This window comes from Platichthys flesus, chromosome 12 (genome assembly GCF_949316205.1).
Source record: "Platichthys flesus chromosome 12, fPlaFle2.1, whole genome shotgun sequence".
Taxonomy (NCBI): Eukaryota; Metazoa; Chordata; class Actinopteri; order Pleuronectiformes; family Pleuronectidae; genus Platichthys; species Platichthys flesus.
In genome coordinates, this window is record NC_084956.1 from 123,077 (window position 1) to 139,403 (window position 16,327).

At 46.1% G+C, this 16,327-nt stretch overlaps 2 protein-coding genes across 4 annotated transcripts; one reads left to right on the forward strand and one right to left on the reverse strand.

Moving 5' to 3' along the window:
• Positions 1-1,914: 1,914 nt before the first annotated feature.
• On the forward strand, positions 1,915-13,277 carry ppp2r5d (protein phosphatase 2, regulatory subunit B', delta). Of its 3 annotated transcripts, none has more exons than XR_009923907.1 (17): positions 1,915-2,188; positions 3,982-4,065; positions 4,722-4,893; positions 5,713-5,912; positions 6,848-6,958; positions 7,123-7,215; positions 7,294-7,424; positions 7,861-7,920; positions 8,047-8,287; positions 8,408-8,578; positions 9,208-9,335; positions 9,584-9,685; positions 9,816-9,888; positions 10,952-10,999; positions 11,224-11,334; positions 11,417-11,947; positions 12,065-13,277. XR_009923907.1 is itself a non-coding variant. In XM_062400600.1 (17 exons), the coding sequence occupies exons 1-17, from the start codon at positions 2,003-2,005 to the stop codon at positions 11,543-11,545; spliced, it is 1,962 nt and encodes a 653-aa protein (XP_062256584.1). In that variant the 5' UTR covers positions 1,921-2,002; the 3' UTR covers positions 11,546-13,277. The 3 variants fall into 3 exon arrangements, 2 of the variants coding, with proteins under 2 accessions (XP_062256583.1, XP_062256584.1); XM_062400600.1 differs by having other exon boundaries at positions 1,921-2,188; positions 8,047-8,155; positions 8,234-8,287; positions 11,417-13,277; XM_062400599.1 differs by having other exon boundaries at positions 11,417-13,277.
• Positions 13,278-13,311: 34 nt separating this feature from the next.
• On the reverse strand, positions 13,312-16,218 carry mea1 (male-enhanced antigen 1). The gene is given in 5 exon segments (XM_062400601.1): positions 13,312-13,971; positions 13,974-14,116; positions 14,279-14,387; positions 14,487-14,805; positions 16,075-16,218. Coding segments are annotated over 4 exon segments (603 nt in total). The 5' UTR covers positions 14,790-14,805; positions 16,075-16,218; the 3' UTR covers positions 13,312-13,923.
• Between the last annotated feature and the right edge of the window lie 109 nt (positions 16,219-16,327).

A 16,327-nucleotide genomic window follows, 5' to 3' on the forward strand; every position in this document is an offset into this window, starting at 1 on the left:
AGCTGTTTCCACTGGCAGAGAGAAGGGGAGTGCATGATGGGCGCTCCCCCAGCAGTCTAGACATATAGCAGCAGAACTAAGGGATGGTTCAGGACCAGAACCAGAACTATAGGCTTTATCAAAGAGGAATGTTTTAAGTTTAACCTGAAATGTAGAAAAGGTGTCTGACTCTAGAACCCAGAGTGGGAGCTGGTTCCACAGGAGAGATTCTTTGAACCACATGATGCCATTGACTGACCCTTGAGTTTCATTGGTTATTGTTATGTTTTTGTTCTCAACTAATTATATGTTTATCACTAAAGATTGTATACTTTAATCATTCATTAAGACCTGATGTGTGATTGTAGTTCTCCCTTAATTTTTTTGAGTTCAAACAGTGATAATAAAACTACTGACCAGGGTTAGGGTCATGGTTCACATCTTATTAGAATGTCACTGTGACATCAACAGGATTGTTCAGTTGTATAAAATGATCAGAAAAATAAACGTATCAAACAGACCTGTTGTGATGTCTTCTCTCTGAAATCATGTTGCCTGTAAGTTGTCTCTGAGGGATAAGAACTATTTCTGATGCTGAACATGTGTTGTCCACCAGGTGGCGCTTTAGTGATTAATCTGAGTTATTAGGTGTGGTTCAGTTAAAGCACTTATCTAACTTCAGACTGTTATCATGGTTTATGAGAACCTGGACCACAGTAGACACATCACTCATACTCACGCACACTCTTACACTCACACTCTTAAACTCTTATATGCACACTCTTACACTCACACTCTTAAACTCTTATACGCACACTCTTACACTCACACTCTTAAACTCTTATATGCACACTCTTTCACTCACACTCACTCTCACAAAAACTCTCACAGTCTCACTCCCACTCCCTCTCACTCTCACACTCCATCTCACACTCAAACTCACTCTTACACTCACACTCACAGTCTCAATCACAATCTTACACTCACTCTTACACTCACACTCACTCTCACATTCACACTCACACTCACTCTCTCAATCACACTCACTCTCACACTCCCTCTCACACTCAACTCGAACTTACACTCTCACACACTCTCTCACACACTCTCTCACACTCCCTCTCAAACTCACTCAAACTCTCACTCTCACACAAACTCACACTTACACTCTCTCTCACACTCCCTCTCACACTCCCTCTCATATTCAAACTCACTCTTACACTCTCACTCACAGTCTCACTCACTCACTCACTCACACTTACACTCTCTTTCACCCTCTCACACTCAAACTCACACTTACAATCTCTCTCACCCTCTCACACTCGCTCTCACACTCAAACTCTCACTCACACTCACAATCTCACTCACACACTCTCTCACACACTCCCAAAAACTCTCACACTCACTCTCACACTCCCTCTCACACTCAAACTCACACTTACACTCTCACACTCAAACTCTCACTCACACTCACAGTCTCACTCACACTCTTACACTCACTCACACTAACTCTCATACTCACTCTTACACACTCACACTCACTCTCACTCTCACACTCACCCTCACTCACACTAACTCTCATACTGACTCTTACACACTCACACTCACTCTCACTCTCACACTCACTCTTACCCTCACTCACACTAACTCTCATACTGACTCTTACACACTCACACTCACTCTCACTCTCAAACTCTCACTCACACTCACTCTCACTCTCACACTCACCCTCACTCACACTAACTCTCATACTGACTCTTACACACTCACACTCACTCTCACTCTCACACTCACTCCTACCCTCACTCACACTAACTCTCATACTGACTCTTACACACTCACACTCACTCTCACTCTCACACTCACTCTTACCCTCACTCACACTAACTCACATACTCACTCTCACTCACTCACTCACACGCTTACACTCACAGAACCCTAAGCCTCCAGGTGTTTGTTGCTGGGGAAGGAAGAAGCCCCGCCTCCCCCTCATCTAACCGAATCATAATAATCCCTGCATGTGATGTTATGGTCGCGAGGCAAACCCTCACCCGGCAGCCAATCAGATAACTTGGCACCGGGACGGACGAAGGTATCAGACATAGACCAACTGACAGCGTCTGATTCCCGGGGAAGAGCATCACGGAGGCTCCGGGAAAACACACCCAGCCCCAGATTCAAGATGCCGAACAAAACCAAGAAGGACAAGGTGAGTCTGTGGAACCGTTACCCGGGGACCGAGTATGTTTAACGAGCAGCGCAGAGCTAACATGCTAAGGCCCCGCTAGCACAGGACGGCTGAGCTTTCCGTTAGCTGCAGAGTTGTTAGCCGGATGAAGACTGTGTGACTGCGGGTGTCTCCTATGAACCCGCCGCCTGATCTGGTTCAAACTCCTGCTGGTCTGGCCGGGAACTAGTTGACGATCACCCGGGCTGCAGCGACTCGTCCCCGGGCTCCAGCTGCAGCTCGCTCCCCGTCCCTCAATTATTCATGGGACAGAAGACAGGCTGTTAGCTGTTAGCTCCGGAACCCCTCAGAGCAGCAACACGTCCGAACCATGTCCCTCAGTCCGTCAGTCCTGGACCATGTCCCTCAGTCCGTCAGTCCTTAACCATGTCCCTCAGTCCGTCAGTCCTTAACCATGTCCCTCAGTCCGTCAGTCCTTAACCATGTCCCTCAGTCCGTCAGTCCTTAACCATGTCCCTCAGTTCGTCAGTCCTTAACCATGTCCCTCAGTCCGTCAGACCTGGACCATGTCCCTCAGTCCGTCAGACCTGAACCATGTCCCTCAGTCCGTCAGACCTGAACCATGTCCCTCAGTCCGTCAGTCCTTAACCATGTGCCTCAGTCCGTCAGTCCTTAAACATGTCTCTCATTCCGTCAGACCTGAACCATGTCCCTCAGTCCGTCAGACCTGAACCATCACCCTCAGTCCGTCAGTCCTGAACCATCACCCTCAGTCCGTCAGTCCTTAACCATGTCCCTCAGTCCGTCAGTCCTTAACCATGTCCCTCAGTCCGTCAGACCTGAACCATGTGTCTCAGTCCGTCAGTCCTGAACCATCACCCTCAGTCCGTCAGTCCTTAACCATGACCCTCAGTCCGTCAGTCCTGAACCATGTCCCTCAGTCAGTCAGTCAGTCCTGAACCATCACCCTCATTCCGTCAGTCCTTAAACATGTCCCTCAGTCCGTCAGTCCTTAAACATGTCTCTCATTCCGTCAGACCTGAACCATGTCCCTCAGTCCGTCAGTCCTTAACCATGTCCCTCAGACAGTCAGACCTGAACTATGTCCCTCAGACAGTCAGACCTGAACTATGTCCCTCAGTCCGTCAGACCTGAACCATGTCCCTCAGTCCGTCAGACCTGAACCATGTCCCTCAGTCCGTCAGACCCGGACCATTTCCCTCAGACAGTCAGACCTGAACCATGTATCTCAGTCCGTCAGTCCTGAACCATCATCCTCAGTCCGTCAGTCCTTAACCATGTCCCTCAGTCCGTCAGTCCTTAAACATGTCTCTCATTCCGTCAGACCTGAACCATGTCCCTCAGTCCGTCAGACCTGAACCATGTCCCTCAGTCCGTCAGACCCGGACCATGTCCCTCAGACAGTCATTCCTGAACCATCACCCTCAGTCAGTCAGACCTGAACCATGTCCCTCAGTCATCCTCATCAGTAAGTGTGAGGATTTAGATATTGAATAACACATTTATTTAATATTTGAGCAGATAAATTACGTCAACAAAAAATCATCATGATTATCACAGCATCATTAAATCACACCATTAATCATCACTAAATCATAATCTTTCATCACTTCCTCTACCACTGAAGTCGGGTTTGTTCAGGTGGATTTGATCGACTCATCAGGAACTTGTTCCATTCACACACACACACACACACACACACACACACACACACACACACACACACACACACCATCATCATCACTACAGAATCGTCAGATTTGATACATGATGTTTTTGATTGATTCATACAGGAAACAAACAAATCTGCCAAAAGCACGAAGAGCAACAGCAACACGAGTTGTGGGATAGATCATGCCACAGACAGTACAGATGAGGTGAGTGACACGTTTAACACGCTACACACATGATGGCTCAGGGTCACCTCTTCACACTGAGACTGGTCACACACACAAAGACAATATATGAATGAAACCGACAAACGCACTTGATTCTTGTTGTTCTGGGTTTGAACCCTATTGGCTGAACGCTCTTAGTTTCAGTCGTTGTGGATAAAAGCATCAATGAAATGAAATGTAAAAAATCTCTCACATCGTTTTCTAATGTCTAAAGTCTAGCGTCTCTGAGAAATGATGATATCATCTTAAAGACAACATGATGCCATATGAAAATTGTTGTCACAACATCCTCACCATGACCTCAGCAGCTGTAAATTCCTTTGTCTGGTTGAAGACTGGAGGTGGAGGGCGGGTCCTTCCTAATCCCCCTTCGGTTTAGACCTGGATCCGATGGTGGTTCACCTCTGACCCGTGTGTAACCGACACATAACCAGACAACATTGTGTGTGTGTGTGTGTGTGTGTGTGTGTGTGTGTGTGTGTGTGTGTGTGTGTGTGTGTGTGTGTGTGTGTGTGTGTGTGTGTGTGTGTGTGTGTGTGTGTGTGTGTGTGTGTGTGTGTGTGTGTGTGTGTGTGTGTGTGTGTGTGTGTGTGTGTGTGTGTGTGTGTGTGTGTGTGTGTGTGTGTGTGTTTCAGGTGCAGCAGAGCGGCAGTAAACGTCCCAGTAACAGCACGCCTCCTCCCACGCAGCTCAACAAGATCAAATATTCAGGAGGTGCTCAGCTGGTGAAGAGGGAACGTCGTCAGAGCTCGTCACGCTTCAGCCTCACGAAGAACCGAGAGCTCCAGAAGCTCCCTGCGCTCAAAGGTTAGCCCGACATTAACTTGATGTTAGCTTGACATTGACCTGGGCCTGTATTTTGATTGTTGACAGTAATGGTCGAGTATCTGAGGAGACGTATTATATATCAAGCAGTCATGTTGTGGTCAGAGTCCACGATCAGGATCCACCATCAGCTGCCACCTGGATCCTGGTCCACCACCACTTCAGATGCCAACATGATACAGGATCACAAACACATCATCAGCCAGCTAGATACATGGCGTATATTTGGCCAATCAGATTGAGCCTGACTGCTGTTGATGCCTGCCCTATGTGGACGCTAGTGGCTGAGGTGGTTTTAGCAAATGGAGATTGTGATGGAGGGAGAGAGAGGAAATGGAAAATGTGGGCGATGAAGAAGAACTTGTGGCTAAAAAGAACAGTCTCTGAAGACCCTGGTCCTCCTCAGAGGCTCTAACATCCACACCAGCTCCACGGATCCTCTAAGAACATGATGTCGTGTTTCAAAGGAATTGATTGGGTTAGGGTTAGCGGAGCTTTATACTGTTCGATCTCTTATGCTGAACAGATAACCTGCTCCAAGTTAAGTTGGAGATAAGTTACAATGGTGATTCCCCCTGATAAGAAGTGAACACGCCTCGTAGGCCTGAAAACTCTAGATTCAACCTGATGTCACCTGATGACCACAGATCCTTCTTCATAGCACAGTAAACCAGACGGTAGCCTGATGCACAGAAACTCTAAATGTCCCTCTGTGACCAATCAGACTAAAGTCTGTCAGCTGGTAGCTTGTATGTTTTGTCTCAGTGTCATAATACCTGCCCCCCCCCCCCCCCCCCCCAGATGCACCCCCGGTGGAGTGTGAGGAGCTGTTTGTGCAGAAGCTGCGTCAGTGCTGCGTCCTGTTTGATTTCATCATCGACCCACTCAGTGACCTCAAATACAAAGAGGTGAAGAGGGCGGGGCTCAACGAGATGGTGGAGCACATCACACACAACAGTGACGTGGTGACCGAGGTCATCTACCCCGAGGCCGTCGTCATGGTGACACACCACTCACACACGCACGTGGTGACCCTGCTGAGTTTCATGTTGATCAAATCTATGAAGTTTAATAAAGATGATTCGAACAAACACAACACTGAATCAGCAGCATGACCTTAACGCAATATCAGTTATTGATTAACTTTTCAAACGATGAAACTGATCCTGCGATTGATTATTGATAATCTAAGAGTTATCTCATTTAAATGTCTTATTACTCTTGAAGATTCTTTATCCTGATTTTAAATTGCACATTGTAACTATGTTTTTAAAAGTGTTTAGAATTTACTGACATCTAGTGGTGAAGTGTCATATTGCAGCTGAACACACACAGACACACACCCCCCTCAAAACCGGTTGTAACGTTCAGTTTTCATAGATGTATATAAAAGTGTTTCAATATAAAGGCCTCCAGGATGTGGCCAAAGGTCAAAGGTCACTCTGACCTCTCAAACACATGTGTATGTAATATCTCAGGAACATCTGAATTCTTATACATTACGCTCACATGTTCACTTGGACTCACTGAAGATGAATTGTTTACATTTCACTCGTCAAAGGTAAAGGTCACTGCGACCTTGTTTTAATTTCTGAAATAATCATCATCTCAGTCAGAGCCGGATTTTGAAAGGTGCTGTAATGTAAACATTGTCGTAGTGTTAACGTTACAACGTTCATGGGGAGAGCGTGGCCTAGGGGATAGAGCGGGTGCTCTGCAACAAGAAGGTCGCCGGTTCGAATCCCACTCTATCCCATCTGCATGCCTAAGTGTCCTTGGCAAGATACTGAACCCCTAGATGGCCCCTCATAAAATGATGAGTGTTCTCAAAATGTAAGTCGCTTTGGATAAAAGCGTCAGCTAAATGACATGTAATGTAATGTAATGTAACAACGCAGCTGAGTGTGGTCGTGAACAAATCCAGTGTTGTGTTCAGTTTTCAGTGAACTTGTTCCGGGCTCTTCCTCCGTCATCAAACCCGACCGGAGCGGAGTTCGATCCCGAGGAGGACGAACCCACGCTGGAGGCTGCCTGGCCTCACCTGCAGGTGTGTGTTCGGGTTCCTGTTCATTTGAAACATAAACCCTACAGAGTGATGAGGGTTAAGACCTTTAGGGTTTCTGTGATCATCTTTCTATACAGTCACTGATCATCTTTATAAGCCACTATATGGTTATTGATGTTTTTTATAAACCTTGTTTGTCTCCACAGCTCGTATATGAGTTCTTCCTTCGATTTCTGGAGTCTACAGATTTTCAGCCAAACATCGCCAAAAAATACATCGACCAGAAGTTTGTTTTGTCGGTAAGAGCAGATCAATGTGCTGACGTTTGGCACGATGACGTATGAGACTTTGACTCCTGGTCTGTTGACATGTTGAAGCTTCTGGAGCTGTTTGACAGCGAGGACCCCAGAGAGAGAGACTTTCTGAAGACCATCCTCCACCGTATCTACGGCAAGTTCCTCGGCCTCCGAGCCTACATCCGCCGCCAGATCAACAACATCTTCTACAGGTCAGAACCTGCACTGAGATCACAGCAGCTGACAGCACATACACACTCCATGGGGACAGATCACACTCAAAGGAAACAGTCTGGTCTCAAGAACTTTGTCTGAAATCACTCACTTATGACTTTATAGTGAATTCGCCATTTTGTAGTTCTGAATGTTTGGTGAATTTATTTATGCCCTATATATAATTTCCCACAATGCATCTTGAAAAGTCTTGTTCAACTGATGGTCAGCAACATATCCCACCATGCATTGCTCCCACGGACAGAGAGACAGCTGTGTAGCTGTCTGTAGTCTCTGCGTCCATAGCCAGAGAATGTTTATTTATCGCAAGTCGTATCACCATCGCGATATTAAACAACGTAATTGCAGATCACAAATTTTCCTGATGTCGTGCAGCTCTAAAACAAACTTGAATGTGGTTTAAATGTTTTACAGATTTATTTATGAGACCGAACATCACAACGGAATCGCTGAGCTGCTGGAGATACTGGGCAGGTAACACACACACGCACACACATACACAAACAACTGTTTCCGTGTAACATGTTTAATGATTCATCTCTCTCTTTGTCTCTTGTCTGTCTTTTTCTCTCTCTATCTGTCCCTCTGTCTCTTTCTCAGTATTATCAATGGCTTCGCTCTACCGTTGAAAGAAGAACACAAGATGTTTCTGATTCGAGTTTTGTTGCCCCTTCACAAAGTGAAGTCTCTGAGCGTCTACCATCCTCAGGTCAGGCCTCACATTGTCTGTGACATCATCAGTGATGTCCTCAGGACTGGATGTAACCATGTGAGTGTCTCTCCTCAGCTGGCGTACTGTGTGGTCCAGTTCCTGGAGAAGGACAGCAGCCTCACCGAACCGGTGAGTCGAACCTCTGCTGGTGATGGGCCATGTTGTTTTACAGTAATGTAGAGGGGGGGGGGGGGGGGCCCTGTGTGATGTGTGTAACATGTAGAAGCACATATGTTTCACACCTTGCAGGTGATCATGGGTCTGCTGAAGTTCTGGCCAAAGACTCACAGTCCAAAGGAGGTGATGTTCCTGAACGAACTGGAGGAGATCCTGGACGTCATTGAGCCGTCAGAGTTTGTCAAAGTCCAGGAGCCGCTCTTCAGACAGCTCGCCAAGTGTGTGTCCAGCCCACACTTCCAGGTAACAACACCTCAACTGAACATCTGTGCTTATTTGACAGTTGATGGTAAAGTTGTATTTTATTATCTATTCCTGATGTCACTGTTCACTCATTCACACACATTCATACACTGGATCTAAGTGCAGCACTTTCTCTATGAGTTCGGCAAAGACCTTGGGGCCAATTTTGGGTCCGGTGTCTTGCCCAAGGACACTTAGGTATGTGGAAGGGGAAGACAGGGATTCAAACCAGAGGACAATCTGCTGAGCCAAACTCAAGTTATCATTTAACGAGGGTTCTGGTCCTGCCTGTCCTCACCGTCTGATGATGATGGTGAAGATGACGGTGATGGGGATGATGATTGGGATGAAGATTGTTATGATGATGGGGATGATGACCATGAAGTGGATGATGATGTCGGTGATGATGACGATGACGAAGGTCGTCATCACCCTTTACTCTTGTTGAGGGTGAAGAACAGAGGACGTCTCACCCTGTTCAAGCCTATGAGACAAACTGTGCTTTGTGAATATGGGCTCTACAAATACAATTTGATTGATTGAAGGTGATGGTTGTGGGGATGAAGATGAAGATGTTGATGATGAAGATAATGATCACATTAACAATGATGATCATGTCATCTGTGCAGGTGGCAGAGCGAGCGTTGTATTATTGGAATAACGAGTACATCATGAGTCTGATCAGTGACAACGCCACCGTGATCCTCCCCATCATGTTCCCTGCTCTCTACAAGAACTCCAAGAGCCACTGGAACAAGTAACACACACACACACACACACACACTCTGATACTGATCAATACAGGATCAATACTCCACATACAGGTTCTGATTGTTTACTGCTGCTCTGGCTCAAACTGACCGTTTAGTTATTGTTCACTCTTCGTGCTAAGCTATGCTAGGTTAGCTGTGCACTGAATGGAAACATGAACATAAAAAAACGTAGAAATTATTCTGTAAATATTGAATTATCTGTTATTGTACTCTTCCTCCTCCTCTTCCTCAGGACGATCCATGGTCTGATCTACAACGCTCTGAAACTCTTCATGGAAATGAACCAGAAACTGTTTGACGACTGTACACAACAGTACAAGGCTGAGAAACAGAAGTAACACACAGACACACACTGATTCATTTTCGTTGTATTGATTATTGGTAATTGATGAATTGCAGCAGCTATTGTGTCTTTCAGTGATGTCAACTTTCTGATTGACTGATTTTTGCATTATTTCCTTTAGAGAGAAATACAAAGTGAAAGAGAGAGAGGAGATCTGGCACAAGATCAAAGAGCTGGCCCAACAAAACCCACAGGTACGTCCTCACTGTCCCCTCACATGTGTCCTCACTGTCCCCTCACATGTGTCCTCACTGTCCCCTCACATGTGTCCTCACATGTGTCCTCACTGTCCCCTCACATGTGTCCTCACTGTCCCCTCACATGTGTCCTCACATGTGTCCTCACTGTCCCCTCACATGTGTCCTCACGTGTGTCCTCACGTGTGTCCTCACATGTGTCCTCACATGTGTCCTCACATGTGTCCTCACATGTGTCCTCACATGTATCCACAATATCCCCTCACATGTCCCCTCACATGTGTCTCACATGTGTCCTCACTGTCCCCTCACATGTGTCCTCACTGTCCCCTCACGTGTGTCCTCACATGTGTCCTCACTGTCCCCTAACATGTGTCCTCAAATGTGTCCTCACTGTCCCCTCACCTGTGTCCTCACATGTGTCCTCACTGTCCCCTCACGTGTGTCCTCACATGTGTCCTCACATGTATCCACAATATCCCCTCACATGTCCCCTCACATGTGTCTCACATGTGTCCTCACTGTCCCCTCACAGGTGTCCTCACATGTGTCCTCACTGTCTCCTCACTATTCCCTCACATGTGTCCTTACATGTGTCCTCACTGTCCCCTCACATGTGTCCACAATATCCCCTCATGTGTGTCCTCACATGTCCCCTCAAATGTCTCCTCACTGTCCCCTCACATGTGTCCTCACTGTCCCCTCACATGTGTCCTCACTGTCCCCTCACATGTATCCACAATATCCCCTCACATGTCTCCTCACATGTCCCCTCACATGTGTCCTCACTGTCCCCTCACATGTCTCCTCACATGTGGACTCACTGTCCCCTCACGTGTGTCCTCACCGTCCCCTCACTTGTGTCCTCACTATCCCCTCACATGTCTCCTCCCGTCCCTTCACGTCTCCTCATGTCCCCTCACATGTCTCCTCACATCCCCTCACGTGTCTCCTCACATGTCTCCTCACGTCCCTTCACATGTCTCCTCATGTCCTCTCACGTGTCTCCTCACGTGTCTCCTCACGTCCCCTCTCTAAATGAGTTCTTTTTAACCTTCAGACCAACAAGCTCCACCCTCTCCGCCCTGGACTCCCCCCCCAGGATGAGGTCAGGTTTTTTGTTGATTAGTTATTTAATTATTGAATTGATTGATTATTTATTGATGATCAGTTTGTGATTGATCTGAATCTGTCCTGATGACATCATATTTATAATTGATAAAAGAAAGATATTTGTCTAAAAATCATCTGATCAGTTTTTTATCTGGACACCATTGATTTGCATACTGTGTGTGTGTGTGTGTGTGTGTTTGTTTGTCTGTGTGTGTACAGTACATGATGTACAGTGACAGTACTGTAGCTGTGTACTCGATGGAAGTAGAAACTCCGACAGTTGAAGACATTCAGCTGCTGAAGAAGACAGTGGAGAGTGAGGCCTCACAGGTACACTCACAGACACACACAGTGAAACACAGTGACACACACACACACACACTAGTTGTGTAACAGCCTATGTGTGTCTCAGGGTGTGAAGAAGGACCAGGCTCTGATGAGGAGAAGGTCTGAACTTCCTCAGGACGTCTTCACCATCAAAGCTCTGGAGGCTCATAAGAGAGCAGAGGAGTATCTGACAGCCAATCAGGAGGCTCTCTGACCGGGGGGCGGTTTCTTCTTTGCAGCGACCCGCTTCCCTCCCGTCCGTTTCTCAGGGGAGGAAGTTAACGTTGTTGTGGCGACGCTGTTCCAGGGTCAGATGACGGGGGAGCTGACGCTGCGTTAAAAGAAGAAGAAAAGGCTTCTCACCTCTGCCCCTGGTGGCTGACAACAAGAAGGACAGTTTCAAAACTCCACCCTGTCATCGCCATCGCTTCACCTGTCGCAGTGTGAACACCATCAGGACCCTGAATGCACCGCCAACATCTCCCTGAACGCTTCGCTAGCAGGTCCATGAAACTAGACAGGTCCAGGGAAGGCGGAGTCAGAAGATGTCAGTTTAACGGTCTGACGAGGAGACAGTGAATGTAGATGTCCAATCAGCTTCCAGTAAATCCTGGAGGTACAGAAGTTTGACTCCAACATGATTTCATTTCTCTTTCCCTGATTGCTTGGTTTTATTTTGTTGAAGTCTCATCATCCACTGAACGTTTTTTGCTTTCCTCTGTTATAACTGTAGAGATGTAGCCGTTACTCGTCAGGTCAAAGGTCAAACCAAGCGATGAATTGTCGAGGCTCTGAGGACAGACTAAATCCTGACATGGCCGTTGGACAAAACGAAAGGAACCGTCTGATTGGTTTGTGAGGACGAAGCAGCTCAGGCTGAATGGGGGTGAACCAGGTTTCACTTCTGACCTCTGACCTGGATACCCAGGCTCTGTTTTTTTGCTAACTGCTTTCAGTCTTTATTTGGATTCTCCACTAGAGGGCGCAGCCATGTGGAAGGAACAAGTAGCATTGCATGGTTTAACTCCGCCCACATCACGGCTGCTGAAGCCAATGACAATTCATCATTTACGTCTTTAAATGTTCACACAGGACGTCAGAGATTTCAACCCGCCAAAGTAAAATGCTGAGCTTGAACAGTTTGCGGCGAATGTGTGATCAGACTGGGATTCCCATGATCCTCTGCTGCGACACTTGTGTTTATTTATTCTGTGACATCAGAGACTTTACTGGACTTTATTTGTGAAAGATGCAGATAAACGTTTATAATGTTGGATTGTAAAAAAAGAGAGCAAAGGTCAGAGTGAAAAACTAAATTTGAATGTTTTCCAGAGAAAATAAATTCATCTGTCATTTTTTTGCTCAAATTCACGAGGTTTGTTTGATTTGATGGAATATTATTGTTAATAACTTAACATAAATTTTTCCTTGTGGTTAAATGGTCATGTGACCTTCAGGTCAGGACTTCGTCTTTTTCAGGTTTTGTGTGAACTTGTACGTTAAATGTTGAACGCAATTTTGTGACAAATCAATCTTCTTCCATGAACTCGGGACGACGCCCCTTCGTCAGACCCGGCCCCTCCCTCACCGTCATCTGGGATTGTCCTACATCGATCAGCTGTCATTCAAACCAGTGACCATTCCTTTGGTGGGATAGCCCCGCCTCTCTAGTTCTCACTCACTTCTGGACAAAACGGTGATCACAGCCCTGGACTTAGAAACTTGATCATGTTGAGCTCTGTCCACCAGGGGGCAGAACAGGATGTCTCAGCCTGGCATCTGCTCTTCTGCCCCCCCCTGCTGGACACATGATGAATGGGTGAGCTCAGTTTTTATTCCAGGGTTCAGTTTATTTTTACCTTTCAATAAGTCCGAACATCACATGAGTCAAAGTGTGATTTTGTACAAATGTTCATGTACAGAAGAAAATAAAAGAAATAATGTTTGACAGAGTTTGATTTACACACGCGCACACACATATACACATTAGGTATTTTAATAAATGTGGGAATATGACACTTCACCCTAAAAATCACACATTTAATCAATAATTTCATTTATCAACAAGAAAATTTAATACTTTTTCCAGAACAAAGAAAAAAACCTGGAATGTTAGTTGTCAGGACAACCTGTGACCTCAGAGCATTTCCTGTCTGAAACCTGCAGTCATTTTCAAAATAAAATGTCAGAAACGCAATGAGGTTTGATCAACTGATATTTATCAGACATGATTCGCTCAGTGTTATATCAGGGGCTTTGACCTTGTGAGTTTGAAATCTATAAAGTCATTGATTTCATTTATCAGTTCAGTAAATAACATTTATTCTGAAAACATGACAGTGGAAACTTCCTGTTCAATACATTTACGTTATTGGTCCTCATCTCTGATCAATTAACTGATGAGTTCGATTCTCAGCTGATTTCATACGAAGAATTCTATTCAACCAATCAATTGATCAGTTGCTTAATAATAAAATTTGAGTAGTGTAACCCCTCCCCCACCCCCATGTTCGTCACGGAGTCTGACATCAATAAAGTTTATTGTGACGTTCATGCTGTTACTTCAGTGTCCCTGAAATGGTTGTGGTGCGTTCAGGGCCCGCTGATGTCCCGATGGTGGCTGAGGCGCAGGGTGCCGGCGGTGTGCCGGCGGTGTGCCGGCTCTGCAGCGTGTGGTGGACCATGTCCATCCACTGGTCGTCGGAGATTTCCTGGGCCCACGCCGGCACGCCGAGTGACGGCAGGGCCACCGCTGCCATTGTCCTCTTCACCAGCTCCACGTGGTCTGTGGAGATCAGGAAGTGATGTCATGATCAGCTTGTTTTTATTTAAAAAGCTTTATTTAAATGAACAGAACCAGACAAATATTTCTGTCCTTAATGACAACAGTTACCACAGCAACCACAGTAATGACAGTACTAGGGTAGAGGACACGTGGACGACCGACCTGCGTCCATGGGGATGGAGGCTCGGCTCCTCAGAGACGCCGCCCCCTCTGGGTCGTCCTCCTCATCACTGTCAAGGGGCGGAGCTTCAGGAAGGTGGAGGCCCATCACCTGGAAGAGACGTTTGTTAACTTGTAATAGAGTATAATTACTTCAATATTGATACTTAATACAGGTAATGCAGAAGTTTTACTGCAGTATTGACTTCACCTCGATCCTCTGCTGCAGCTGCTCAGCGTTTGAAGGCTCCGCGTCCTCAATGACGTGCACGCTCTCAGGATCCTGGTTCAAAGGTTGATAATAATAACCCCCCTCCTCCTCCCCCTCGCCATTCAGCTCCAACTCTTCTCCCTCCTCCTCCTCCTCCTCTCCCCCTCCCTGGCCCCCACTCCACATGGCTCCCGGCGACGGAAGCGGCAGCGTTCCATTGGCCGTACGTTCGTTTTCTCCCAGCTCGTCCTCGGAGCTCGGTAAGACTCTCTCCGGTCCCATGGCGGAGCTCCGCACTTCCATCCACAGACAAAGACACCTGCAGGGGGCACCACAGAGTCAGATTGTACACCCTGTTCTGCCCTCTATAGGAAGTGAGTTGTTTCTTCAACTTCAAACAATCTGTAACATAATCTGATCAATAACTAATTAATTCTTAATGTCTTATATCTCAGACTATGATGCAGCAGGACTGTTTGACATATGGTATTGAAGTTATCCTTCAAGATGTCTACCCTCATCAATGCTGCTGAAACTTTAATCCTGATGATGTTTCCTTCACTTGACATCTGTTGACTTGTGTCCGTCCTGGGAGACGGGTCCTCACATGTGTCTCTGAGGTTTCTACGTATTTGTACCTGTTAAAAGGGTTTTAGTAGCTTTTCTTGCTGAGGCTGAAGGACAGAGGATGTCTCAGCATGTTAAAGCCCTATGAGACAAATTGTGATTTGTGAATATGGGCTAAACAAATCAAATTTGATTGATTTGTTGATTGATTATATCAATCAATCACATGTTATTAGTCTCACAGATGTGAACAAGGATCAACTTCCTGTTCTCAAATCAACACAAGTCAAACAGAAACTTAGTGATCAGTGATGAAGCTCAGTCCCATGTGAGGATCCTCTCCCAGGACACACACATGCTAATGGAACTGAACACAACAACACAACAACACAACAACAGGATTCACTACATGAGAAGAACCAGTTGGTGTCTTCATGTTTAAAGTGTTTCTACATCATGTGTGATGGAGATTAAGGAGCAGATGAACTGAGGAGCTCCTGATGGTAGAAGATGTGAGGAGACATGTTGTCTATCAAGAACTCTGGTTGTGATCAAAGTCCTCGATCAGCTGACACCGTCAGGAGCTATGGTCCGTGATCACATACTCTTAGCATGATATTAGCATGTTAGCTGCTCTGAAGTGATCACTGATTCATCAATTAATCTATTCCAATAATCATTTCTATAGCAACGTGTGTGTTGTTGTTGTTTTTTGCTCAGAAACAGATTTTGTTCTGTAGACGTCACTTGCATCAATCATTCAGTCAGCCGTCAGATTATTAGTGATGAAGGCCTCTGATTGGTCTAGACACCTGAGGAGACGCGGATCTGGTGTAAAGGTCAGAGGTCACAGAGACACCGATCAGTTAATACGCTAACACTGCGGTGTTACCTGGCGCATCTGGAGCGGCTAACAGCTAACTGCTGCTGTGTTTCCGGTTGTGAAACTTTCTCTTCCTGTTGTTTTTTCACGTCACAGTTATAAACATTCTCCACGTGAGTCATCCGTTCAGACGCTCACCTGTCTGTCTGTCCGCCTGTCTCCGTCTGTCTCCGTCTGTCTCCGTCTGTCTGTTTCCGTCTCTCTGCTCGGAGCTGCAAGTGTTAGCTGGTAGCTGTTAGCCGCGGCTAGCTGCAGCTGCGGATCAGGCACTTCCGCGTGTGTCACGACGTCCGACGTTTTTTTTTAACAACAACTTTATTAACAACAAAATATCAAGAAAATAACAAAGATAAAGAATCGTCGTTTTTGTTTAATTTTGTGTATCAGTTAT